General features: G+C 35.9%; 1 protein-coding gene across 1 annotated transcript; it reads right to left on the minus strand.

Annotated features, from left to right (window-relative positions):
* Positions 1-155: 155 nt before the first annotated feature.
* On the minus strand, positions 156-27,905 carry SELENOF (selenoprotein F). Its single transcript, XM_074832428.1, has 5 exons — positions 27,783-27,905; positions 25,286-25,453; positions 12,570-12,633; positions 3,614-3,663; positions 156-1,158 (listed from the first exon to the last, which is right to left on the minus strand). The coding sequence occupies exons 1-5, from the start codon at positions 27,849-27,851 to the stop codon at positions 1,027-1,029; spliced, it is 483 nt and encodes a 160-aa protein (XP_074688529.1). The 5' UTR covers positions 27,852-27,905; the 3' UTR covers positions 156-1,026.
* Positions 27,906-27,931: the final 26 nt, after the last annotated feature.

Consider the following 27,931-nt stretch of genomic DNA (forward strand, 5'->3'; position numbering starts at 1 on the left):
AGAAATTTCTTGGGATCTAGAATTATACATGAAGAGAAAAACTGAGTACCAATTCAGGCTATAGCATAACACCTATCCAATCAAAAACTGGTGTGCATGAAGTAGTTAAAGGGAAGACTTACTCACTAATTAGACTTCAGAAAAAAACCACATCATTCTTGCTTACTGTGTTTATTCACTTTAAGTGGAAAAAACCTGACAAGTTGTAATGGATTTGACTCATTACCATATATACTGTCTATATTCCCTGTTCACATAAATTTCAACTGAGACAGAAAAATATACATTTTAAAAAGAACAGTTTATAAATTCATTTGATAAACAGACTTCCAATAAACTTGTGAAAGTTTGAAGGAAAGGTTTTTCAAGACTTACATCTCATGTTTTCTGAAGCAAAACACTTAACGTAAAGCACACCTGACATCTGACTTCCATACACCTCAGAGGTTTTCTATGTAGTCTTCACTAAAGTGTACTTACTAAATGTTTCACAGCACCAGAGCATGAGTTCCTCCATCAGCTTCAAAACATGTGAACTAGATACTCACTATAAACAATGCTTCTATAAAAAGGACATTTCAAATACAAAAAAGAAGAGGGCATTAGCAGTCAAATTTCTTTGGGAGATAGTACATTGCATTTGGTTCTGACTTTCTTACAAACAGCAGCAGAGAAAAAACATGGTAATCATTTCAATTATTTGAAGCTCTTCAGTTTTAAGAGCATTTGTAAAAACAGGTCCAATTATAACAAACTGATATTTGCATAATTAACTTTGAAAAAAAATTTGTTAGTGATAAATGCATTAAGAGCTGAAATATATTAAGAAGACAAGCTATTCTGTTTGTCAACTTGTCAGATATGTGTGTTGAAGCTTCCCCTTCTAATTACAAGATGTTTAGTACAGCACAACAGATATTTTAAAATTAATATGGAAGCCGGAATGTTTTTTCAATTGTAGCACACTTCATCTGAGAAGATTACCATGACAAAACATGAAAAGGAAAGAGGACTGCAAGCAATGATTTATAGACGTTCTAATTTTTCACTTAGAAATTCTTCCACACTATCTGTATTCCACTTGAGGATGCTCAGTTCTTCTGCAATGTTCCCACTGTCATCCAGCAGCTTTAGTACAGGGTCAGAACCACGCACATACTGCAGGGGGAAAAAAAAAAAAAAGTCAGCTACCTTGGGCTGGAAATGCATTCTCCATATTAACCTTCCCCTCCAGCCTACAATTGATTTACATCAGTTAAAAAGATGTCAAAGCACAAATAGTAAAAAGACCAGAGTGACACCATGAATACTTAAAAGAGCACTAAATTACATCAGAGTATTCTGGGCAAACTTTGGCAATAAAATTTGTGCTAAGAAATCAACCTAAGCTTTGGCTTTCTAAAGCTTAGAATTCTTAAAAAACAAACAGATGAGCTTGGTTGTTCTTGACAATGCTCAATGCTATAAATATTCCAGTGCCACGTATTTTGTTCTGATTTTATGAATTTCATTACTAGAGTGTTTAACAACAATGTATTCTACTTTTCCTGAAGAAAACATCTATAAAAATCAAATTAAGCTTATAAAATCAGTCTTTCAGCTTTTTTTTTTCCTATGCTGCTACCTCCTCTCCTCCAATATGTTTTCACCTACTGTGCAGATTCAAAGGAGAAGAAAATGTTCAAAGCTAGAGTTTGTGTGCATGTGCATATGCAAAGGAAGAACCAGTAAGAGGGGAGACACCATACTGAAGCTTTAAAGACAGAGAGATGCTGTAGGTTGCACACTCCACCAGCAGCAGTTGGCCAGTGTTTGCAGCTCTGGATTAGATGCTTTCTTGACTAGTTCTAACGAATAAGGGTGGGAGAAATGATGAAAGCATAAGGGACAAAGAGGCCTCATTTCACAGAAAATGAAAACACATTAATTTAAGAGCAGTAAATGTTTATCATGAGAACCAGAACAGAGTTACTTGCCTTAAATAAAACAGGTAGGAAACAGCTTCAGTTCAGGCTTCCAACTTGCATTTAATGTCAAAGAGAGGAAAGTGGAGGAACAAGTCAAGTAAAGGGGGAGTGTGGAAGTGTCTAGGAGGTGTGTATGTAAGAAACATCATCTACTTGTTCTCCTTGGCCCACTACGCAAGCTAATGCATATGGCAGGGGGCAATGCCATAAGCCTAGGTTTGAAAGACTGTATTCTACTTCTGTTGTTTTAAGTTGCTGAAGTTGGGTTTCTGAATCAAGCAGGTGAATGATTTTTCTTATATAATCAATAGCCTTTTTACCATTTTAGAAATTTCTGGTTACTTTAACAGCTTGAAGTTCTTCTATCAATTTCTAATTTAATCACATTCTTTCTTGCTGTGTGGTATCTGTGCCTGCTCAGCTTTGCTGGTAACATAATACTTTAATGCTTCTGAAGACTCACTAAGTCACAAAATATGTAATGCAAATAAAAGCTTTTAACAGTATTAGAAGGCTCTAACCATTTAAATTTATAGAAAGATTTCCCCAGAAGTATTTTACGTTACCCTATTGAGCTAACCTAGTTGGTTTTACTAAATGAAGTTAGTGGCATCTCTAATCCATTTTCCAGCAGTCTTGTAAAATACAGATCCATTTGCACGAAATTTTTTCTGTTAGTGCACTATACCAATTGTAGTCCAGACTGCTTTGATGTTCAATACAGCTACAAAGTTTAAAATAAAAATGAAACAGTCAGTCATGCAGAAAGAGAGAAAGCTTTTGAAAGAAACTGGAGGACACAGAGACATGAATGCATGAGACAGACAGAGGAAATCTGTTTTAGATGGAATCTGCTGCTGAGAAGACAAATCACTTATTGCAGCCATGCATAGCTATGAAGTGATTCCAGATGGTGCCATTTGGTGAATAGAGATGGGAGCACAAGATGTAAGAATCAAGATGTATATGTGAAGTATGCTGGAAGTTCACCCAGGATTTTAAGGGGAAGGCGAAGTCTTATACTAGATCTTGAAAGCAAAGAATTGCTAGAGTTTAAGGCAGTGCAGCTTTGCATATATGCAAGTCATAAGAAACACCATTCAGTACATGCATTTCTATAAAGCTGAATGTTTGAAGACTATAAAGAAAAACAGAATTACAGAACACAGGAAGGAAATTCTGAGAGTGAGGAGAAAAAAAATAATCTAGGAATCACTGATTGTATGGGAACAGCAGCTTCTTCAGGAAATGAGGGGAGAACAGAACCATACAAAATGAAACTATGGCAGAATATGCTTGAGCAAATCCAAGATATCCACAGAGTAAGGACAGAATGCAAGCATTCCTCACATTGTTTTGCCATCTGCTATTACTTATGGTTTCCAGTATATTTTTTCCTGGATTAAAATGAACAACAAAAAAAACCAAAAACCCCAACAACAACAAAGAATTGGTACCAAACAGTTACTGAGCAATAGACTAATTAATATGAACAGCAGGAACTCATAAAGGTTTATACTGGCAATATAAATATATGTCTTCTGCTAGAGGATTACTTAATCAGCAAATAAGGACCAATCCACAGGAGCACTGTCTCCACCAAGCTTAATTCCTCCTAATATCCCAAATAAAAAAAGTTAGGTTACCTTGATTTGCAGTCCCCTGAAGAGTTTTGGCTTATCACTCCTGACAAAAGCTACGGTTTGGAGAGAAGAAAGAAAGATAATCAAACTCTTCTCCACTTGCATAAAGTAGATTTACATTCAAGCTAGTATTCCCTGAATTACTTCTTTTGTAATGATGCTTCAGAAGATATTTTAGCATTAAAATTCTTAATATCCTCACCAAATTAATAATACTAAACATATTATGCCTAAGGAACACCCTATTTTTGCTAGTATTCCACACAAGCTTCATATCTGGATTTTCCTCGAGCATTAGTGCAACTGTCTAAATCAGTTTATCTGCATGTACAACCAATAGTCTTCAGCAGACTGTCCCATATGCTGCTGTGACATGCAAATGTGAGAAAAAGTGTTACAGTGATCAAAATCTGGCTGAAGATAATCTTTGTGAGGGAGGCTAAATATGAGACACATCCCATCAGCATGCTCCACACAGGCTGCAGCAGTGCAGGTGAAAGGGCACAGAGGAAACTGTGGGTAGAGGTGTTATTCTTGCAAACAAGACGGACAATCTTGTCTTGCAGTGATCTCCGAGACTACATGTTGAAAACCAGCAAGAAAACGAGAAGCTGGTATCTCCTCTTCTCCTGACACTCTGAAAGGCAATCAGCTTTAAGATGGACTTTATGTACTCTCATGTAGCTACAGGGACAGAAGGTCAGGTCTGAGGTGGGCTACAGATGAACACTTCTTTGCTTGGAGTGCTAATCAGCAAACAGCAAGCATTAGCAGCGGCACAGTCCCTGTTTCCCTACAGCACAACCCAGGCCTTGTGTTAACATTAACTTTAAAAAGAAAAGACAATATGAATTATTTCAGGACAAAGTATGAGCGTAATCCCCTCCCGTCCAAACGCCTGAGTTCTAGAAGTATTTAAAATATATTTAGAAAATAGCATAGTCTTTATTCCTCCTTTTTACATTTATGCTAAAGGCTGAATTCAGTATCTGTACTGACATTAAGTAGATTCTGGACACTCCTGTAGTATGTCAGTAGTCTCTCCCCAAGGATGAACCCTGTCAGTATGGATTGACTCTTACAAAGGTGCTAGCTGCATGTTAAAGCTGCTTTTTCAAGGGTAGACAACAATGAATCTCTCACAAATTGCAGTGCATCCAGCTGGTGCGTGGAGATGAGTGCAACCTCAGGACTAATGTTTCGTACTGCCTCACAAAGTGTAGTGCTTTCCTCAGTAATTGTAGAGATGTCCCCTGGCATCTTTTTACCTATCTTTATATTACTGTAGACAGTTACCTTAACACTTTCTCAGAATCTATACACAGACTGGCATTTATTTTCTTCCCTCTTCCACTGTGCTCCCTGTACAGATCAAAATCATATACTCTCCCTGCTGCACCAACCACTATACAGTATAAACAAGTTAAAAAAAATACCAGTGGTCCAATGAGCTGCCAGATATACTAGAGCCCTGAAGAAGATGAGGCTTATTTTTGTTCTTTCTACAGAACTATTCACTAATGTCATATTGTAAGCTGTACTTGTATAACAATTTCAAGTAGCAGTAGATGACCAATACTTGCTCACACACTGCAGTTCAATTCTGATTTAAACTCACAAAGATGTAATTTTTAACTTCAGAGTTTCCCATGTCCTTGTGACCTGTTAGCTGTCTTGGCTGTCATGAACAGTAACATGCAAAAAAGTGGCACAGAGATTTCTTATTCTTTGTTAAATCCACAACAGGTTGAACTATTTCACTTTTTCCACATTTTTTTCAATTTCAGTCTAAAGCGGAAATCAGTCTCTAGGGCTTTATATGAAAAGCAGGTTGTAAAAAGCAGTCAGTACAGTGGGTAACTTTAATGGCAAAACTTAAAGTAAAACAGTAAGAGAGCACAGTAAACCGGATAAAGTTTCAGAAGCAACTCTGAACTGTGGAGCTCAGCTGTATTAAAGAATAGCCTTTAGGGGTTAACTCAGGTTACAGCACTTCAAGCTTGTAACAGGTATGAGGATTTGTTACTTGAGTGACAGGTGAAAGCTCATTTGGACATGAGTGGCTGTTCACTGGCTGCAGTGTTGGACTGAACAAGTTCACATAAACTGGGAACAGAATTAGGTAGAAGAAGAAAGTATTCTATAGGCAGTATTACATGTTGTCACTTTAAAAGTAGCTATTACACACTTGTATCAGTGTCAAATGTCTAAATCTTCTGAAAGCTGACGCACTACAGAGCATTTTTCCTGAAATTTTAGACAGCTAGAACAAAATTGGTTTCTGTTAATGGCATATTTATTTCTAATGCTGATCATAGTGACTTTCTGCATTAGTCACTTAAATTTGCAATGCAACAAAGAAAAAACTCACTGTACAAATGACTTAATTTGTGTATGTTCAATTTTGGAAGCTAAAGTGAGAAACTAATATACTGACATGCATTAAAACTACAGATTATCCCATCAAACACTTTTTTTTTTTTCTTTCCTTCCACAAAATCATCACATAAGTTGAATAAACAGCCTTTGAATGGAATTGATGGGGTTAGGAAGTCAGATGCAGCTACAGTGCACCTTCTGGGACATGTGGCTCCTTGCTTATCATGTGATGCAGTGCACATGCTCCACCTTCACCACTGCCCCAACAGCTTCCCCTCTAAATCCTATGTCTGAAGGCTGCTTGCACATCTTTACACCATTATTTAATATTTTGATGTTTAAACTGACATCCTAGCTACCTCCCCATTTTCTTCTCCCTGTAGCAGCTTTATAAATTACCCACTGCAGAGAAACAAGAATTTATATAATCCCTCCATGGATGAGCGGGGAAGGCATTTTCTACATTGACTTCCATAAGATGAACTCTGAGCTTGGTGCCATGACACTATATTCTGGTGAATTAAGCACCAGACTAGAAGTCAGAGCTGTTCTACTGTCAGCTTTGCAACTGTCCTTTCACATAATGTCCAGAGAATCACTTCACCTTATGCTCTTATAAAACTTGTGCAATACCAAAGCATATGCCTTCTGTCTGAAGGCAATCCTGAGGTGAGCCTACAGAGCAGATTTGATTGCCAGGCAATCAACTACAACTAAAAGGTCAGAGAAAAGGATCAGGTGCATATGGGCATTTTAAAGCCTGCCCAGCACCAAACTCTTTTGCAAAAAGAGGTAATACTGAACAGTGTTTTAAAGACCTAAGAGTAGGCTCTGCCTATGAACTACTATCATTATAATGTCACTTTGTTTTGATATAACACCTCCCTGTTTTGAGAAAGTCTGTGAAAAGTACTCTGTTGGAATTAAAGCCTAGAGTCCTAAATGGAGACTACCAAGGACTCTTAAGAAAATCACTCAGGCCCAAATGGCAAGTCTATGTACATGCATGCACACACCTGCACTATTCTCTCTGAGGTACAGTAGGATATACCATGAGAAAACTTCCTGACCCAAAACGGACACACGATACCACATCTCTCCATGCAGAGTTGCAGATCTATATGCTAGGCATAACTCTGTAAACAGTTGACTACCTACTGTTATATATTAAGGGCATGATCCAGACTACCAAGGATATCTACATTCAGAATATTCACATTATTTAGATTCCTGCTTTAGAAGCAAAGATCTCCTGCCTCATCTGTAACTGAAAAAATACAAAATTATGTTGAGAAAAAATTAAACTAATCTCTTAATACCTGAATGACAGCCAATATACAATGGCAGTAAAATCTCACACTCGTTTTCAAACAACTGTCACACAGACAAGCATGTTTAACCTTGTCTGTCTCTACACGCATCAGAAGGTTTATAATGGCCTCAAATCAGAAAACTCTGTAGGAGATTAAAAACCTTACTGTCTCTATTATATCAGTTTCAGATTTTAATGGCAGAAAAGCACAAGTCAGAACTAGTCAAATCTTTACCACAAGGTCAGCAATAAATTTTTACTGCACAATTTTTCCTCCTGGTAAACTAAAGCATGTCTTCCAGCAAGTATCTAATGTGATCAAGTATCTGCCAGTAATGGCAAAGACCACTTGTTCAAACTTCTAATCCTTTTGTTATTTAAAAAGCTGTGCTTTTAGTTTAGATTTATTCCACTGCTTACTGTTGTAACACTTAGGAGGACTATGTATGCCCGTGGGGATGCATCCAACTTTTTAAACTGGACATAGCCTTCTCAGTTTATGCTATTTTTCTAGTAAACAGAACTCTTTAGCTTCTTCTAAACTCTTGATGCTGTGTACAGATACACAGCTTCAAATCACAGACAAGTCTCATTAAAAATGCTGATTGTACATTGAAAAGCAGCAGCATACTTTTCTGAAGAAGGTGATTATCCCTCCAGCCCCTCAGTATTACAGCAAAAGATCAGGGCAAAGAATTGTTAGTGCTCCAAGAGCAACATCAGAAAGGAATGCTTCCATCATCATTCATGAATAAGGAGGGATGTTTCACACATTGAATTAGCAATAGAAAGCACATGAATTATTACTACCTTTCAGAAGACTTACATTTTATCAAACAGTAGCATGGTGCTTCATGCAACTCAATGCAGCATATATAACTGACTAAACGTATACAAAATGTGTTACAGGAAATAACTGAAGTGATCTAATACTAATACACCAAAGTATGATTAAAGTACATCTAAGATTATCTACAAATAGTTGTTCTGAGTTAATTTCAATAAACAGAAAGCAAATGTAATATTACTTAGCATAAACCAATGAAATAAAAGGTAGTTTGCTTAACTTGGCCCTGAATTTAGACACAAGCAGTTTGAAAGAAAAAAAAATTTACTAGAAATATAAGTTTGTGTAGACTGTCATAGATTTGTTAAAAAAAAAAAAAAAAGGCAAAATGACTGGGCTATACCACAGACTTGACCATTCTGGACCTAAAATGAACTTGAATAAAACAATGGTTTTATTGAGGCATTGTTATCATGTTTTAAACCTATGGAAAACAAAAGCAACCAAAACAAAAGGAAGAGTAGTGGAGTGGTATTTTATGAAGACAGGAAAACCCAGCATTTAATTATGTCACAAGTATTTAAGCATTGCTAAGACAACTGGCAATATTTGCTAAAAATGTGAACGTGTAAATCACTGGGCACACAGGCAAACCAAAAGCATTAATTTTTTTCCTCAGACTCTTTAATAATTTGTTTTGGGGACAAATACATGCTCTGCAGTTTTGAAGACTGCATGAGCCTGCTTCAAAAGATACCAGGAAAGCCTAGCAAAGAGACCAACTACAGCAGACATCAACACTCATTTACATTTTAATGGCTATAGCTCTTTACCTTTTGGGGACCTCAGTTTGAGATAAGAATTTAAATTTAAGAATTCATATGGCACATCAATAACTACTATTTGTAGTCTATTAATCAAATTACAATGGAGCTGTTCATTATTTTATACAAAGCACCACATGTTTTCAAAAGCAAATCCAAGATGGAGCTCCGATCAAGCCTGAAGAAACTTCACCAAAAAAAAGAGACAGGGTACTTTGCAGAAGCAGTAGGGCAAGAGACATTTCTAAATCTGAGAAGTATTGTTTTAGTTTGGTATCATCTGTTTACAAAAGATTATGATAAAATGATGCATGTCTCCCACTATAATATTTTACATTTCTTAGCTTTACTAAGATGTTTTACTATGTTTAAATGTTTTACTAACATTTCTACCAATGCGAGATTTAAGGTTAATATGACTTACTTTCTTTCACCAGTATTTAAGAATTACAGATTAAAATAACCAGGAAATAAGTGATCTTACCTAAAAACATAATCTCATAACAAATTACATTTTAGCAGCTAAACGAATCCCCCTCACACTTGCAGAACTTGGGCAATATAATAGAGTGCTTACTGACTCTGAAGTCAGGGGACCTAATGTAGTTGCATACTGCATGAGTTGAAGGATTAAGGACCTTGTTTCTGTAACAGATTTGCTGGGATCATGTCCATTTCTTAACGAAGAGAGTCACACAGGGAGAGGTGAGAGTTATTCTACCGATGAACAAAAAGAATGCAGAGAAATATGAAAGAAATGTTCAATGAAGAAACCCAGCCTAATTCAGTTTTTGTTAAACAAACTAGAAAGAACATAGAAGTCTAGACACTGTGATCTCCTATCTCATCATGAACAGAACACAGCTGCCACTGAAAAGTCAACTTAAAACAAATATGCTAGATTAATCACTGACCCAGCTAATTTATTATTCTATTTCAGAGCGTTAGCTTTATGGATGTCAGCCAAAAACTGTCACATTTTCTGTGTTACCTGGTATAATAAGATATTGCTTCATCTATGAATCTTGTCACTTATGTTTTCGATGTTCTACTTTGATGGAGCGCTTTTGAATGATAAATATTTAAGAACAGTTTTATACAGAACAATTTCAAAATACTTGTAATATAGGAATTACTTTTATAGTACAGCATTTATAATGGAGCAATTTATTTTTAAGGGAAACTTAACAAGAAAAATATTTTAGTACTGAACTTAAAGAGACTTACAGAAATGTAGTCTGTTACCTGACTTATCACATGAAGCGGTATTTGAAAAAAATAATAGACATCCTTGGCCATATTCATGAAAGCATTTAGTAGTTTGTTATGATATTACAAAGAGTAACATTCAGTTTAGGATTGATATGATCTTGCTGAGGACTAGATTTTTTTCATCACTTGTCACTTCTTTGCTTTCCCAGTATCTACAGATATATTCCATATCTAATTACTCTCACATTTCAGGCATACAGCTGTATTCAGCAACCATTTGTAGCTAAAAATTATATAACCAGTAATTTTGATAGAAATTTTGATACAGAAGGACCATAGAATATTGCATTTAGTAACCACAAGCAACGCACAGGTTTTTCCAACTGTGTAACTTCCTTACTGTGTAACTTTTACAAACCTTTATTAATTCAACAGATTTTAATCCTTAGCTATTTTAAGATGTAAATCTCATTATAAAAAAAACCACTGTTCATCCTTTGGCCAAATAAAATATAATCCAGAAGTAATCCATGACAAATCAAGTCTGTGGGAGTAAGCCAAGTGACAAAACAATTTACACAGGTACTTAAAGGTGAAGACTTCACCATCAGAAACAGAAGTAACATATAATAATCCATGTATTCTAATATATACACTTGTCATGCAATTAGTGGTGCCATTTTGTGTATATTCTGAACAAAAAACCCAAACCCACAATAAAATCCTAGCAGAAGCTATGGGAAAGGAATCAGAGTTATTTGCAATGAGACATTGTCAATGACACAGTTCAATGAAGCCTACAAAGACAATGCTCCAAAAGCAGCAGCATGACCTTCAGGCAACCTAACTTGCGTAGCAAACATCCAAGTGAAAAGTTGAAATAAAAACACTTCTTGAATTTTAATGTCTTAAGATGGAGACATTAAATATGTTTCTGGTAGAAGTTAAAAATCAAGGGGAAAATCTATGTAGTAGTAGTCTGACATTAATACTAATGTGAGGAAAAATACCAGTTGGACGAATACATTCTACTGCTTCTTAAAATTTCTAAATATGCTCTTAAAATTTATCCCATCTTTCAACCTGTTCTCATACCCTAGCAGTAAATTTGGTCAAGATAAATTTAGACTGGGTAACTGCAGAAATTAGTGATGAAAAGGCAAAAGAGACCTTTAAGTGCACTAGTCAGTCCTGTTTTTCTTCTTACTGTACCAAAGAAGAACTGGTAGTCAAAACAGAGAACCTACTGAAAAACCACTGAAATTTATTCAGTCATTTTAAAAAGCAAGCTATATGATTAGTGGAATGTAAATCTTTGAGCAGGTTTAGATAACCAAGGATTGAAAGGAAAAAAAAAAAAATCTCTAAAATTTTCAAGTTTTTCCTTTGGTACTATAAGCTTTTGGAATATGTTTCATGGTGTGCACACAGCAGAAATTGAGAACCATTCCCTTTTAGGACCTAAATATATGAAGATAATGGAGGACATAATGCAGGCTGGAGTCAGGCTAACAGGTTGACCATTTCCTTGAAACCTATAGCTCAAATGAGCACTTTACTGTTACAAATTCACAATCATAAAGAAGCTGAGTGAATGGGCAACAACAGTTGGGAATGTTTTTAATTTGCTAAATTTGAAGGGTGATGGAGATATTATGGACTCCTGTGCTAACAAAGTTAACCTCCTCATGCCCCCGAAGTAGAACAAGTCATTTAAAGAACTCTTTTTTTGGCATTTTAAACAGCGGAAGAGAGAGAACAGCTTTGTTCTGGTCTTGCAGTCAATTAACTGAACCCCATGTGGGTAGAGGTGGCAGGAGAGGGTCTAAAGCAGCATAACTTATGTTAATTGTAATCTGTGTTAAAATCTTTTTTTTAATTTGTTTGTCAATCAGCCTTCAAACAGGGAGGTACTAATACCGGCCATGGTAGATGGAGACGTGCTGGTTGTGCAATTTTATGTCTAAAGCTGGATTAGTCTTTCCTCTCTATGTCCAAATTACAGTATTAGAATCTTCATTACAGAAAATAAAAATAATAGAAAAAAAAAATCCAAGTACTGCTAACACCTAAGGTCTTCCCATGTTTATAAGTAAATTCCAGTTTGAAATTTCTTACAGATGTTTTTCCTGCACTTTCTCCCACCACACACTGCTGATTTTCCTTTTACACTACTGTTACTCCATTCACTTTAGTTGACTGTCATTATCCACTGACAAAACAATTATACTGCAGGATCTGTGAAAAGAAAGTAGTTCCATAAGTGCACAATATAATTTCATCTATCAGTTATTGGAGACGAGTTACATGAGTCTCAGGTCAATGCAACTTTCCTGATATAATATACAAAATTTATGACTACTTATAGTAGTACTTAAAAGCACATTTTGTCATTCAGCTGTGACAGTATTTCATATTTGAAAGAGCAGTAGTGGCTTTACTTACCCTGGACTTGAGGGAACCTTCCCAATTTTCATCCACATACCTCTAAGACAGCTCCTGCATAAAGCTGTAATAATAAACAGAAGCTGTTAATGTCAGAAAAAAAAAATCTAAATTACTAGTTTACTTATTGTGTGTTTTCTGTTGAACTATTTTTCTTTGAGGAGACAATACACTATTGTGTTGATGGTAACTACAGACAAATAAGATCCTAAATAGAATCACAATTCCAGACCTGTCTCTGATTTATGCAACAACTGACTGTTCACTCAAGATACATGATAATTTTCATTCATTATATTAAAAACGTAAAGGCAGGAAAAAGATCATTTGAGATATACTGTTGCTGGAAACAAAGCTTTATTAAAAAAAAAATGCAATCGGACGTATTACAATGGGTATTATGGACTAGTAACAGGAAAATTTTATTTCTTCCTCCCCAGAGGTGGGTTAACTATTAGTAGTTTATTGTAGTTAATTGTGATTGCAGAAAGAGAAGAGAGCATATTAACAGGCCTTAGCTGAAGTAATATATATAGGCTGGGCTAACTTTGCTTGCACTTAGCTGTCAATCATTTCTGTCAGTTATGCAAGATACTCAGATTTAATGTTCTTAAAGCAAAGTTCATCACCTATTGATCTTGTATACTGTCACATGTTTTTAAACTTTTTTGGTCTTTTTGGTTTTTTTTGACAACATGCAATTGATTCTATAGTTTGCTGAATCTTAATAAATTAACAACAGATTTTTCCAGCTACTAAAATAGAAGTTCATACTGTATAAAGACAGGCATTTTAATCTTACATATAGTTGTCAATACTGTATAACAAATCATGTCCTTCTAACCCTGAAACCCCACTGTTTATAGAGAAGCTGACAGAATAAGCTTCAGTTAAAATTTTTAACTGTTTATAGTAGGCAATGAATTAAGACCTCTGCTTTCATTTTCTTTTAGACAGTGTTTTCATAACAAATGTGCAAGTCAGGACATGGAAAAATACAACCTTACTGAAATGAAGTAAATTCACATTTCACTTAAAATATGAACTGTGAATATATGTAATTAAAAATAAGCTTTCACTATGAAATTTAATGAGTACTAACCCCTCTGAAAAAGGAGTGACAAGTCATAAAAGCAAATCATACATGATATGACAGAAATCTCAAAGAGAATTTTATTAACACTTTATCACCTAGCTACGTAGGCATTATGGACAGCCAAGAATATATCTCCATTTCAGAGTATGAATTGTCTCAATTCAGGTCCAACTCAATATTTGCCTAAATACTATGAATTAGAATATAAGAAATACTCTAATCATTCACAGGAAAATTACAGCTTCTTTCCTGATGCGAACTAATCAGTAATCATTACTTCCACGGGAAGCAGAACTAAAAATGTTACATTGCATTATCTGTCCAGAACAGCATCTCAGAAATTTGCTTAACTGCATTTATATTTTTCAACCAGACATTAGATTTAAGATAAAAACTAAGATCTGACTGTTAAAACCCAGAACTGCTATGAAACAATACTCGAGAGATCAAAAATACCAGATTTTTAAAGCTTTTTTCCCACTAATCAAATAAAAATTTTAATTTAAAAAAGGCACTGATAAACAGCTCATATACTAGCTTGCATAATTAAAGTTCCTCTGGACTTAAAACATGACATAATTACAAAGACGGAGGAAATATGGAATAGTGAGATTATAAAAACTTCACTTACCTTGTCTCTATTCATTATTCTTTAAAAACATTCAACAACAATTATATCAGCAATCCTACATTTAGACAGTAGTTTGCACACTCACTAACACACTGAACATTTATACTTGTTCTCTGATCCTGACAGTTATCTGCATTTTTCTATCAAGAAATTGGTACAAAGAAATAGACAAAGGAATAAACAGCCTTTTTCTACCTAGTTAACTGATTATCTTATATATGTGTATAAAGAACTAAGTACACACAATTTTAGGACTACTGTAAAATGAGTTACTGCATTACTGCAAATAATTCTTACAGTTTATTCCTTCCTTTCAAACAAGGATTTCCATGGAACAAGATCACCGTAGGAATCTAAACTACGTAAGACATCTTGTAATTACAAAGTACTCCTAGTCTGTAAGTCTTAGCCAATATCAGATAGAAGTTTAACAAAGAAAACAGCTCAATCTTTGATGTCTATATTTTGAGCCTATAACTCTGCTGTAATTGAAGCCCAACTGTGCTAGTACAAAAAAGTTCAGATTCATGCTGGGACAAACAGCTGCTTTCTAGATGGCTAGACAAGAAAAAAATTTAAAAATCAATTGGCTTCATTTATAACTCTCAACAACGGTGTCTTTTGCAAGAAACACAGGTTTATTTGCATCATTTAGCCCACAACAAAAGCATACTTGTTAGTATCTACTGCTGCTACCATCTCATCATGTCCAGAGCAGATGTCCTCCAAACTTCTTGTGAAGGCATTTACTGTGTTCAAGTATTACTAAGAATGACATGTATCACTCAGTGTGGAGGCATACAAACATGACGACTCAGTTCATTACACAATGCTTAACTCTTAAGTTAGTTCATTTTAAAATAATGCTTCACTTGTTTTAGTGCTCATAAAAGTGAGTTTAGTACCACGAGCAATCAAATAAAGACTCTGAACTGTTACTAGTGTCCATTTTAACATCCAAAACAAGTGCTGTTATGATTTCCAGGCTGATTCATGTCTGCATCTATAAAAATAACTATCTTTTTAAAAAACATTCCAATAGTATGCTTTCTAAGGTTATTGTGACAAAATCTGAACTTTTCCCTCATCTTTTACAAAGCATCAACTTGAGTTAAATTTCATTCAAAAGCTTTTTGTAAGCACCTGGATGTCTTGTAATAGTTCACACTACATAATGAAGATGGCTCTTCACAACTGAGAGGAGAAAAACCACACTATCAGCCATATCTGCTTTAATGATGAAGGAAAGTGGTAATTATAACAGAATAAACCACCACTTACATAAGAATAGTGTTAGATAAAAAAACATGTATTGTAAAAATAATTCTTCCAGCAATTAAAAACAAGGAATCTTAACTTAGGTAAAAGAAAACATTTCAACCGTTATTAGGAAGGGAATTGAAGTAATTTCTGCAAGACAAAATTCCAGCAGTGCTTCATTTAGAAAGATATGGTATTGTTATCACAATTACTCATGGTGAAAACTCCAGATGAAAAATTACCTTCCTGCTATGAAGCTGCTATATAACTGTTCATGTTTACAACCAAACTGGAAGTCAGATCAAACTGAACTGAAAGAAATGTACTTAAGAGAGATTGCTCCTTGATCATAATAAAATGGTGTTAGATCAAAGGTAACAAAGTTTCATAAAATACAATAAATTATCCCTGATTTTACTTCTAATGCACCTATACTTCTCACGCTGGTTTCTTCTAACTACTGACTAAGCCTGACCCTGCAGAGGTTACAAAGTGTCACTCAAACTGGATTTGTACAGCTGTTTGCAATCATATGAAAAAAAATGACAGTACCATCATGTCTTAAAACATGCAATGGAACAGGCTGTTATGATAAAGTCACACAATGGTAAATAGCTATCTTATGGTATCTGGATTCCCTCTGATATCTGCATATTTTCCTCTCAATATCAAACAGTTTTTAAAAAAAATAAAGTTAATCTCTGAGAACAAGCAGTAAAACACAATTTATGACTACTGCTAAAACTCTGGAATCTTCCCTTGTCTCAGGTACAAGACAATCTTCCACTACCAACAACTAATCTCCTTCCAATGCAAACAATTTCTGTTTTTATGAAATTCTGTAATTTTGACTTCATATTAGTATATATGCAGATCTGCCAAAGAAACCTCCTCATCCCCTATCAACTCATACTATTGCTTTACTTCAAAGAAAAGTCAGGAAAAATATAGATATTACTATTCTTATTGACCAAGTTGCTCGGTATGTGCAAACCGGTACTGTTTTAAAATAGAGTGTGTGATCTCTTTTTTGAAAAGCACGCAAATTAATTTTTAGTGTGTTCCACCCACCCAGAAAAGAAAACAATGAGTTAGTAATTGATATCTATTCTTCTGAGAAATGAAGTCACAAAGAAAAGATACTTTGGTGCAAGTTTCCTCTGCTCTTTCCTAAACTTACAACTACCAATTAACCTGTTACTTTAACTAGAAAACTAGATTAGTTAAAATAAAGGAATATACACTGAGATATAAACTATAAAATATTTTCTCTTCTGTGAGGGAGAGAATGCAGGGACAACTAGAAGCTTTCAAAATCACTCTAGCCTTCCCCATTCCTGGAGACAGAAAATGAGCAAGAATCTGTGGGTTAACAGCGAGCAGTTGGACAGCCTCACTGCCAGGAACATTTTGAATTACTGTTCTGTAATGGAGAAAGCCAATAAAGTCATTGCTACACACACACACATCATTCAGAACTGATGTAATCAGTAAATTTAGCAACAAAGAAACTGCTACCATTCACAACTCATCATCCTGTGAAGGGAGATGCCTAACTCTTAATTAGAGTTTGGAAACAAAGAATCAAACAGTCAAAAACCAGTTAATCTCAATCAGTGCTATTCCTGTGACTAGTGCTATGTATTACAGGCAAATTCCTCTGAACAAAGCTGAAGCAGAATCTAAGCTCTCATTTATTTTCAGGGAAGGAAATTCCAACTGCATATAAGGGTGAAAAAAAGTCACAATGAGGGTGTTTAAGCACTGAAATAATTTACTAAGAAATGCTGTAGAATTTGTATCCTTGGAGTTCCTCAGAACTTTTGAGTTCTGCTTTGAGTAGGAGATTCAACAACATAACATACTTGTGCATTATACTACTACAGTCTTCAGCATACAGAAAAAGTGTCATCCACCTAAGTGTTTTATTTTTGTTGTTAAACATTCCTCCTTGCAGTATTATGTAAACATTTTCCGCTCTTTAAATCTAACAACCACCAAAATGCTCCAAAACAACTTCCCCTCCTGGCAGACTATTTTTTGTTAACTGTTTTCTGAAATGGTGTGGTGGAAGGTCGTATGAGCAAGAGATCTGGCACAAGGGTGAGAGAGAATGCAGAAGCTGAGCAACCATCAACCTTAGACCTCTGGAGCTGTAGCATGGATTAGGTGGTGTGAATCCCCCTATTTGTTTGAGAGGGGGTGAGGGGCAGACTGGAACAGAGGAGAAAGGTGGCAGGAAAAGGGCTCCTACATACAGGCTCTCACTTGGACCTAGTGAACAGAATTATGTAAGCTAAAAAGTAGGGACAGAAAGTGAAAAGTTTAAGTTGCAATTTTGGAATACACTGTCCAATTAACTTTGCTATCTATCTACTTACTTCTAGAAGTAGAATCCCTGAACATGTCTTCTGTTGTCCAGAATCTGTGCTCTTATTAAAAAAATAAGCATCTTAGAAGAGTTGCAAAGAACTCATCAACTATTTGAATTTATGGATTTAAGTAATTTGAAGACTGTACTTTTTGAAGTTGTTTCAACACACATAGAAGCAAATGCCAGTATTTTATCCAGATGAAGGAGGTCAGACTTAATTAGCTAAACCTAATCCATTTCCTAGCACAGATGCACATCAACAATTTTAACTCACATTTAGCAAATTCATATTTATGATTTCCCTAACCTTTTCTTTTTCACTGATAAGACTAGAAAGAGGTCTTCCATAGGTAAGGCTTGCCCTACTACAGACAGATAATGTATTTTATCTTCATTTATCTGACAGAGATGAACCTTTGGTCAATTTGATCCAAGCAAAAGATCGTAATGACTAGCTAGCTACACCTTCCTTATCTACGACTACTGTTTGTCAACATTAATTTTCATTGCTGATAACATCATGTACAAAAGAAGGGAAAGGGTGTACACGGTAAAGTTCTTGAGAAGGACATCTACTTCAGCACATTTTTAGTACAAGGAATAGCTGTGCATAATATTCTGAAGCGACAGTACTCTGATAAGAGACTTTCTCAATTAGAGAGAACACAATCATCTCAATTCCCCAAGTTCCCTACCAATATTCCCCATAAAATTATTCCTCTGTGAACTGTATGGAACACTTTTAGTCAAAAGCAAACGCTGAATGGAGATAATATGACATATTAGCCTTAATTACAGAGTTCTGATTATTTACTTGAGTGTTAAATAAAATATGCTGTCACTGAATTATGCTATTTTTAAAAGTCACACTTGGTAAAAACAATGAACATGAACCATTTTTAGGTAGCATATTAGAAGTAAGGGGTACAGCTCTGTAAAAGCACAATTTGCTTTTTACAAAGATGACAAAGGATTTTATAGAACACGTCAAAAGACAGAAAAAACTGGGGTCTTTGAGAAACAGCTACAAGTCAACTAAAATTCTAATTCATTTATACAAGTATTGATATGAGTTCCATTACACCACTGAGATGTCAATGAATTCTATTTTTATCCATCGAGTTAAAAACCAAGAGTTGAGACTGTTTCATTGGAACTATTCATATTAAAAGCCTCTAGCAGAACAAGCAGGCAGCCAACAGTAATTTGAGTGTAGCACTTTAATTAGTGAAATTAAAAGAAAAAAAAAACCAACGTGAAAAATGAAACTAAATTGGGTCACACAAGAGTAGCCTAAAGCATTAAAAGCATTTCAAGTTATTCTAGTTTCAGTAATTATTGTGAGTTTTGTAAACTATTTTGAGTTTTAAAAAGTAAGTCTGAACGTCACCTTATTCCTCCTTGTAATTCATAACAGCACGTTTAAAAGGTTGGTACATGTAAAAGGGTAGACTTTAAAGAGAGCTTTCAATATTTTTTTTTATTAAAAGTAGCACACAGTCATAATTACAGTGGACATTTTTACTAGTAATATTACACTAAATATTTATTTCATTTCCAGGAGGGGTCTAACACTAACTCCACTCAAAGAACTGGTTTTAAGTTATGGTCAAACTGCATCATAAGGAAAATATAGGTATTATCCATTAGGATTAAAATAACCCGTTCTGAGGAACAATTTCTGTATACATGCTCATCTCCTACTCTATAATACTTAAAGGCCCAAGTGGCAATTTTGTTGTGAGTGACAGATGGTAGACTACAGAAAACTGAATTTGTATGGGCATATTTTTTACCTTTCAGTGAAATTAAAAGTGATCTTTTCTTCAGAATAGACCAAGCTGAACATTACCAGCTACTTATTACACGGGCTAAATAGGTATAATTCACCCTTCTTTTGTATATTGTCCATCACCTCCCTATTTTTCATCCACAAAAACTTCTCAGAAATTGTGTGATATGCAGAAACAGGTGGCTGATGTGGAAGAAGGGGTCAGAGCCCCAGCTTCACTTTCAACAGACCAGAAGGAAGTTCCATGGTTTTGCAGTGTTGTAACAGGCTGAATCATTCATGTCTTAAAATGATTTCCAACATTTTCAAGTACCCAGGACTTGCAAGGAAAAGAATCTCAGCTTGATGCAGTGAAAACATGATATGAGCTTCGTGCAGAAATGTCAAACTACCTGGTTAAGTACAGCATCAGCTACAATGCAGCAACTAGGGAACAGGTCTGCAACTTGCCCAGCTGCTGCATGTTTTGATCAATCTAACTGCAGTGCTTATATTTACAATTACAATGCTTACATGCTAACATGCTTACCTGACTGGCCAGTGGAAATCCACAATAAAACTCTAGGAAAGGTTCCTCTGCTGTGCTTTGACTTTTCTCCCCATTTTCCAGAGTGTTTTAGTATGCATTCTTAAGATTTTTTCCCCCAGCTGGTTCTCTGTTTCAGCATTTTTCAAAATGTTGGGAAAATACTTGCTAAAGGTCACTAAATACCACAGTTTTCTAAATCTCATCCATTCTGTTTGTCTAGAGCTAAAGGGATTATGTCCACAGACTTGCATTAAGTTTCAAACAGCAATCATAAATACTGAAAATCATTTTAGGTTCAGGTAAGATGTAGAATGGGGATCTGAATGTAAAGCAACCTTAAGATGGGCTTTAAGATTTTTTTAGAAAAAGTAATAGCCAAAGTTTAAGCTGCCTACGTTTGTTTCAGGTTAATATTTCACAATACTTTCATGTAAAAATGGAAGGAAACTTTTATACTAACTGGTGCGGGAAGAGCATCAAGTTAGAAACCTCCCCTCTTACAGCACAATAATCCATTTCAAGTTTCTGAAATATTTATGTTGTTACATCTAGTACAAGGTTGGTGAAAAATCCTAAATTTCTCATTATCTTAGCAATGCAGAGGCCAGATATTCCCGTAAATTATTAAACCATGCTTTGACAGCTTATCGTATTTTGACAGCCCTAAATATGTGCACGAGAAAGTTGCTAAAAATCTTAGGATTTTAAATGGTTTTGCTTAAATTTGTACAGTAGAGAAGTTATTATCCATCTCTACATAATTTTAAAAGTATGCATATAGACTTCTGTATCATTATGTTTGCCTTGTTTTAGAATCATAAATGATTTAGAAATACTGTATGATAGACATGTATGATGTTACCCATGACAACTTGACATCTAAACCATCCACTTTCATGTCTCCAATTTCCTGGCCAACTTTTGCTTACACCTGATGTCACGTTATCTAATTCACCAAACTCCGTAACATTACAACATGACAAATACTTGACAACAGAAATTTAAAATGCTGAAGTTCAACACATCTCAATGAGCAAAATACGTTTCAAAACTGTTTGGAAATATTGATGACTTTTATGGGTTGTAGCAATCCTGCACAGTGCAACTGTGAAAAGTAATGTATTGCAAGTTTCATCACAGAGTTGATTCTTAAAATCAATTTGGATTTTGACACACATATATTGCTGAGATAAATCTAAGACTATAATATACAATTAATGGAATATGCTTATAGCTATGTCTGAAATGATCACACAGCATAAGTGAAGCTGCAGATGGAGTGCGGCTATTTTCAGCTACTGCAAAATATGGACAATCTCTCCTGCTACTACAATTTCACGCACAGTTAGCTTCACCTCTATTTCATCCTTCTACATTTTACACACCAGCAGTACTCTGCATCTGACAGACTGAGGCTTAAAACTTGCAGCTGTCTAAAGCAATACTGTTTAAGCTAGCTTCTGAATTAGTCTGAAAGTGAATACAATATCTCTAGAAGAGGAGAAAATAACCAAAAGAATTTTTTCATTTTACTCACAGTCCAATTATGAAGTAATTAAAATATTTCACTGGACAGGTGTCAGCAGACGTTAAGAGCAAAATAAATACTGGGTAACAAGAGCACCTCTGCTATTTTCCGCAATGTCAATTCACAGAATACTGGACCACTAACAAGACCAGGATTAATAAATATCTTTCAGGCATATGAAACAGTTGAAATCTGTAAACATCTCATTTGAGGTTGCACTGATGCTATTCAGCACAAAGTATTTTTAGGACTGGGCATATTTTACAGATCATTTGTGAAAAGTAGCAACAATATATAAAAATTCTCAGATACACGTGCTATCCCCTTACCTTTAATTTTAAATTTTCATTTAAATTTCAGGCACAAGTCATGCAATAAACTAACTCTTGCTTTCTCTATTTCTAACACTTGCCACGTACTTATAAGAATTAACTGAAAATCCTGAAGTCTGTCCTGGAATTCCTAATGGTTTGCAAGTCTGCTTGTAGCAGAGGCTACCAACATGCTGTGTCACATGATGGGAACAAATACCTGCTTGCATAATGAACAAGCTAGGTCATGTACTGGAATCATGGTTCAGAAAAAAAGATTCATGTACTTTGAGGATGTTCAAGCATGTAGTCACAGCATTAGCAAAACCCAGAGCACGACTGCTCTAGAACTCTGCAACATAAAAGGTTACTACTAATCATCAAGTCCGACATATCTAGATGCAAGTTTTTAGACTAAGATTTAAAAATTCTTCAAGCAAGAGGGTAGGAAAAAAACCTTTTAAGATTTTTTTACGTCCATTTACTCTTAACTATCAAATTGTCATTAGAAAGATTTCTATGGTAACCTGAAAAAAAATAGGGAAAGGGACAAAATATAGCAAAAGGCAGCATTCAGTTTTTCTATTCTGCACACATATCATGCAAACACTACTGTAGCAAGAAGCTACTATAAATTAGATTGTTACTTTTTACATAAGAGTAAAGTCTTAAACTCAATTACAAACACCTATTATAACCAGCACTATGTTAAAACACAAGTCAATCCAAAATGTCATGATTCTGAATACAATCTGTTAGGATAATTGTGGTCAGTTCTCCCAACACTGATTTTCCACTGTCAGGTCTTCAAGGGAATTTACTCAGTAAGTTTAAAAAAAACAAGCAAACAGAACAAATCCAAAAATGTACATTTCCAAGCAGTGGTAACAGTATTAAAAAAAAAAATCCACCTTCTGAAACAGCATTCAAAAGAACATTAGAAATGATGTTATAATTTAGCACTCAACCATATAACCATAACACTAGAACAATGCAATTTTTCTAGTCACACACACAGTATGCAAAGCCTGCATTCAAACCTGGATATGGAAATACACGAGAACAGTATCATAATCACTCCTGTAATTCAAGCTGATACTTAACATGCTAGCTCCAAATCATAACTAGCATTTGTATTAAATTTCTTCCAAAGTGTCACATAAGAAAAGATAAAATAATAATCAAGATGTACATTGAATTGTGCTATAGCAGCAAATTGTTCACATTTACTACAAAGCAGAAGCAGAAAATGAAACTGGATAAACCAAACCAAATACATGAAAAAGAACAACTTATAATCTACAGTCTCTGGGTTCCTATGAATATACAACAAATTCTGGTTCACTGTGAAGGGATTTGTCAAACAATCTTGAGACCTCATCCAGCCCTATGTTTTGTTCTACTACATTCAGCATAACTAAAATAGAAAAAGTTCTGAGACTAAGAATATTTACAGTGTAAAGCCCTGATCACAAAATGGCATTTGATTAGTCTCACACAAGAAGTGTGATTATCCACATGGTGAAATCTAGGTCTGATTCAAGATAATCAGAAAAATATCCATTGATTTAAATTCTGTTGTTTGATCCAACTTTTATTAATGCATTGTTTACAATGCAAACTAAGGTACATCCTTGAGTAAATTACTGATGAATTGATAAACAGATTTTTTTTTCCTCAGAGGTCACACTGACAGAAATGCAATGTAACTCCCCTAGTTTATTTTCCAAAAAAAAGACAACACAAATTATCCTGCTTTACAACTTCTTGTGCTGCATCTTACGCACACTGAGGCAAAACTGTATGAATATTATGTGAGCAAATAAAAGCATCCACTCTTTAAGTGAGGACAGGAAGCCTTGCTGCTGCCACCACAACTGTTACTGGTTATGGTACACAACCACAGCACAGCTGGAGCACTTTCATATTTTTCCATTCCCTTTTAGCACACTTCATTAGTACATTTTATTCTGAAACTTTTCACCTTGTGTGTGTGTATATAAATATATACATACATACATATAAGAACTGGAGCATTTTCCAGAGACAAACTTCCCTTTATACAATTTATGTATCTAGCAAAGAAAAAGTCTTAGATATCAAGTCCCACAACGATTGTACTGAAATATTATTGCAAGCATTCTTTTGTCAATATATGAAACAATGCAATTTAGTCTTACCTCTTACCTTAGTAGCCTCTCAGTATTAAGGAACTACTAATTATTAATTCTCTGCAACTCTCAAACACTTGCTTCCTGATATTTAATATACTGTGCCTAACACTGTAATCAGTGATTTTGTTAAAAATTATACACAGACTTTTTTTTTTAATATTATACTGAAGTTAACTGACAGGAGAAACCTGCTAGATTTCGTCAATAATGTCATGTTGTTAGTTATTCAGTTACCTCCCAGCCATGAAAAATAACTTCAGCATCTCTTCTTGAAATCTCTACTCTTCTGATAATTGATTGGTCTTCAATGCATTCTAAAGTACTCTTAAATTACAACCTATTTGAAAGGATGTATTCTTTCCAAGACTCTAAAAATTCTTCCTTGCTGACATACCTTAAGCAAGACAGATATTTACTTACTACAGATAAAGGAAAGGTTTTGCCTTAGCCTAGCTGACTGAAGTACAGCATGGGCTCTGAGCAAGACTACTCCCAGTATTTCTAGCTGTTGGAACCTAGCTGTTCTGACCGCTGCAGAATGGAGTTGAGCAGTCCTGCTTCTGTCAGGTTCGTGCCACTTCAGGAGTAGACCCAGCGGCTGCACCAGCCTTTTGTTCATTGGGACCGGACTGAACTATCCTGGCCATCACACTATGGGTCAGTGACCAAGCAAGAGCTGCAATCAAGAACACCAGTCTCCTTACCCTCTTTTTTTTTTTTTCCCCCTCTTCAAATCCCATACTTCTTTCAATTTAAAGAAGCTGGACATAGCTCCCATTAGTCACTTCACACTACAGAACAGCTGTCACAGAACCAATGGTTCCTCTGCTCATACAGGGACGTTATTTTAAAGCAGTATGGCAAGTCTGCAAATCTAGACCCTGTATTGGACTATCCAGCAATGCTGCATTTTCCTCTTGAGATTATAATCCAGATTCTCATGCATTTTTAAAATGAAAAGTTTCATAAACATAACCTAACGTGTTAAATTATTCCACAAAGGATTTGGTCCAAAACCCACCTTTCTGGTTTCCAGCTGAGCTTCTTCTTGGCAGCACTGTCTGCAGAATGGATCCAGCTGATTCAGATTGAACTGTCCAAGAAGGTTGCAAGAACTGCATAGCAAATTACTGGAGAAGCCCAGCTCTCTGCAGGCTTCTGATGACAACTGTGCCCCATACACACTTATCTGAAAATCAATACAATGTTATATTTTAATAATAAATTAGTTGTTTAAAAAAGGAAGATTTTAAATGCTTTAATGATTAGGAAAACCAACTAAATCTCTCGTGACCATTTTACAGTAATGCCTAATGGTCTGCCCCTAAGTGCCAAACACCACCTTATTTTGAGGAATAGTCTTAAACTAATAGTGAATTCTAGACATTCATAATATGTATACTTCAAGGTATCAGACCTGCCAAAATTTACTTATATATTACTTATATAACCTGCACTTCTGATTTACTAGTAATACATTAAAATAGGCAACTCAGTTACATGGCTTCTATGCATAACACCAGTTCTGTTTTTAATGAGCAGCCAAAACAATTTGACCAAGTATCCCAGCATTTAAATGGTATTTGGTTTTTGTTTTCACATTCCCACTTCCCTACAGAGGGATTGCTCACACCCTAGCTTAAAACCTTTCCTTCCAGCTGTATGCTTGGGGGGAAGGGGAGCGCACGGGGTGGAAGTGAGAGAGGAAATTAAGAAAGGAAAGAAAGGAGACGGTTTTCCCAAATGCTTCTCAGCTTGGGTGAAAGGCCTTGGGCAAAACCCACAACATTCAAAACACCAACAAAATAATCAGCAAGCACCTCTGTGTTCAGAGAAGAGTAAGGTGATAGCAGCAAACTGGACTGGATGATAACAGACCAAGAGTCAGAAGAATTATGCTGGGCCAAACAGAAGAATACAGAAGAAAAATGAAATCTGTCCTTCAGCAAATCAGACTTCTCTTCACATTCACACATCATTTAATATGTACAGCACACCCAAGTAAGGCAGAGACAAAACCCATTTCCTCCCCTGAAGTGGCCAACCTACAGCCAAAGGAAAGACGTGTCACTGATGTGACAGACAGGAACTGTTAAGGATTAGGAATTGGTAGAAAATATTAGGTACCTCATTAATCTGTTTATCTGTAGCTGCTAAAAAAGTTAAAGCATGAATAGAAAATTATAATATACAGAAAATTATTTTGAAATTATTATTGTCAGGCAGAAAGCTATTTTTCTTCCTACAAGACACCACGAAAGTAATTCCTACATATGACAGCAGGCAAGCAAAAATGGGACCATATTCCACTGGAATCATCTATTAATTATCCAATACTCTCCTATTTTTGTGGGGGTGGGGTGGTGTGTGGGATGGGACGGGGACAACACCAATCAAAAAACAGTGTTTTATGAAAGCAAGTAGTGTCCATTACAAGAGAATTCCTCAGTGAAGAAGTTCTGGTTACACAACGAGCTCAAAACAGCTTGAGAATAAAACCATAGGGAGGGGGAGAAGAAACTGTCTCTCCCTAGGGTTTTTTCCTCCATTTTTAGTACTGTAACTATTGTACTATTCTGCAATAATAAGTATACTAATTATAATAAATATCTCTGTTTAGGATTAGAAAAGAACCCTCACATTTCAGAAGCTAATTTTCCATCAGAACAAGGTAATTTCAGCTGCTTCGCCAGTGATGCACTTCATTTCAGCACCATGCTCGCCTTTAAAGCTTTGACTACAAATACACGTTACACAACTGTTTTGCTTTTACATTAGATAATTTAATATATTAAAGCCAATGCAGTATCGATACAAATTGCTTTAGGAAGTACTTAATAGAGTGAAACATTCTAACATATCCTTAGTATAATCTCATGTCTCTGTAGCTCAGGTGGGTCAGAACTTTGAGGGTGTCAGATGCACTAAAATAGAGAAAGCTGACCTGTCTGGAAAACCTCGAGGAAAAGCTTTCACTGGACGACCTTCAGTTAGAAATCAAAAGCCACCTATCTTCACTTTCCAAACCCATTCTTAACTTTGTTACTAAGAATAATCCGGGTCATGAGGCTTATAACACACAAATCCCTTTAATAACGGGCGAGGAAGCTTCTAAGTTTATTTCAACAGTCCCTGCTACACCCACAGCCATCGCCGTTTTCCGAGCTAGCACGGCAAACCGGGCCGAGGGGAGGGACAAGGCGGAGGGGTGTTTAGGCTTCAAAACGCGGTTCTCGCAATGTGGAGGAGTAAAAGCAGCGACAACAGGACGGAAGAGAGCAGAAGCACAGAAGAGCCTCCAACAAAGACCAAAAGAGGTGGCCACAGCGGCAGGAGAGGGACGAGGCACAGGACGACGCCTCGGGAATGGGATGGGCAGGGCAAGGCCGGCTGCCTCCGCCTCCCGCTATGGGACACGTCTCACTACCGCCCCACCCCCCTTACACCCTCTCTCTTTCTCTCAGGAAATCGCAGCCGCACTCAGCCCCGAGCGCGAATGAACCGTAACGGCCTCTCACCGCCTGCAGCCCCACTAGCAACCAGAACCAGCAACGCCCCAGGGCCGTTAGCTCGGCGGCCGCCGCCATCTTGGTGCCGGAACGCTCCTGCTAGCGGTGCCGGGAGGCCGCTGAAGGACCTCACCCGTCGCGAATGCCCAACACACTGC

This window comes from Strix aluco, chromosome 8, assembly GCF_031877795.1.
Source record: "Strix aluco isolate bStrAlu1 chromosome 8, bStrAlu1.hap1, whole genome shotgun sequence".
NCBI classification, from domain to species: Eukaryota; Metazoa; Chordata; class Aves; order Strigiformes; family Strigidae; genus Strix; species Strix aluco.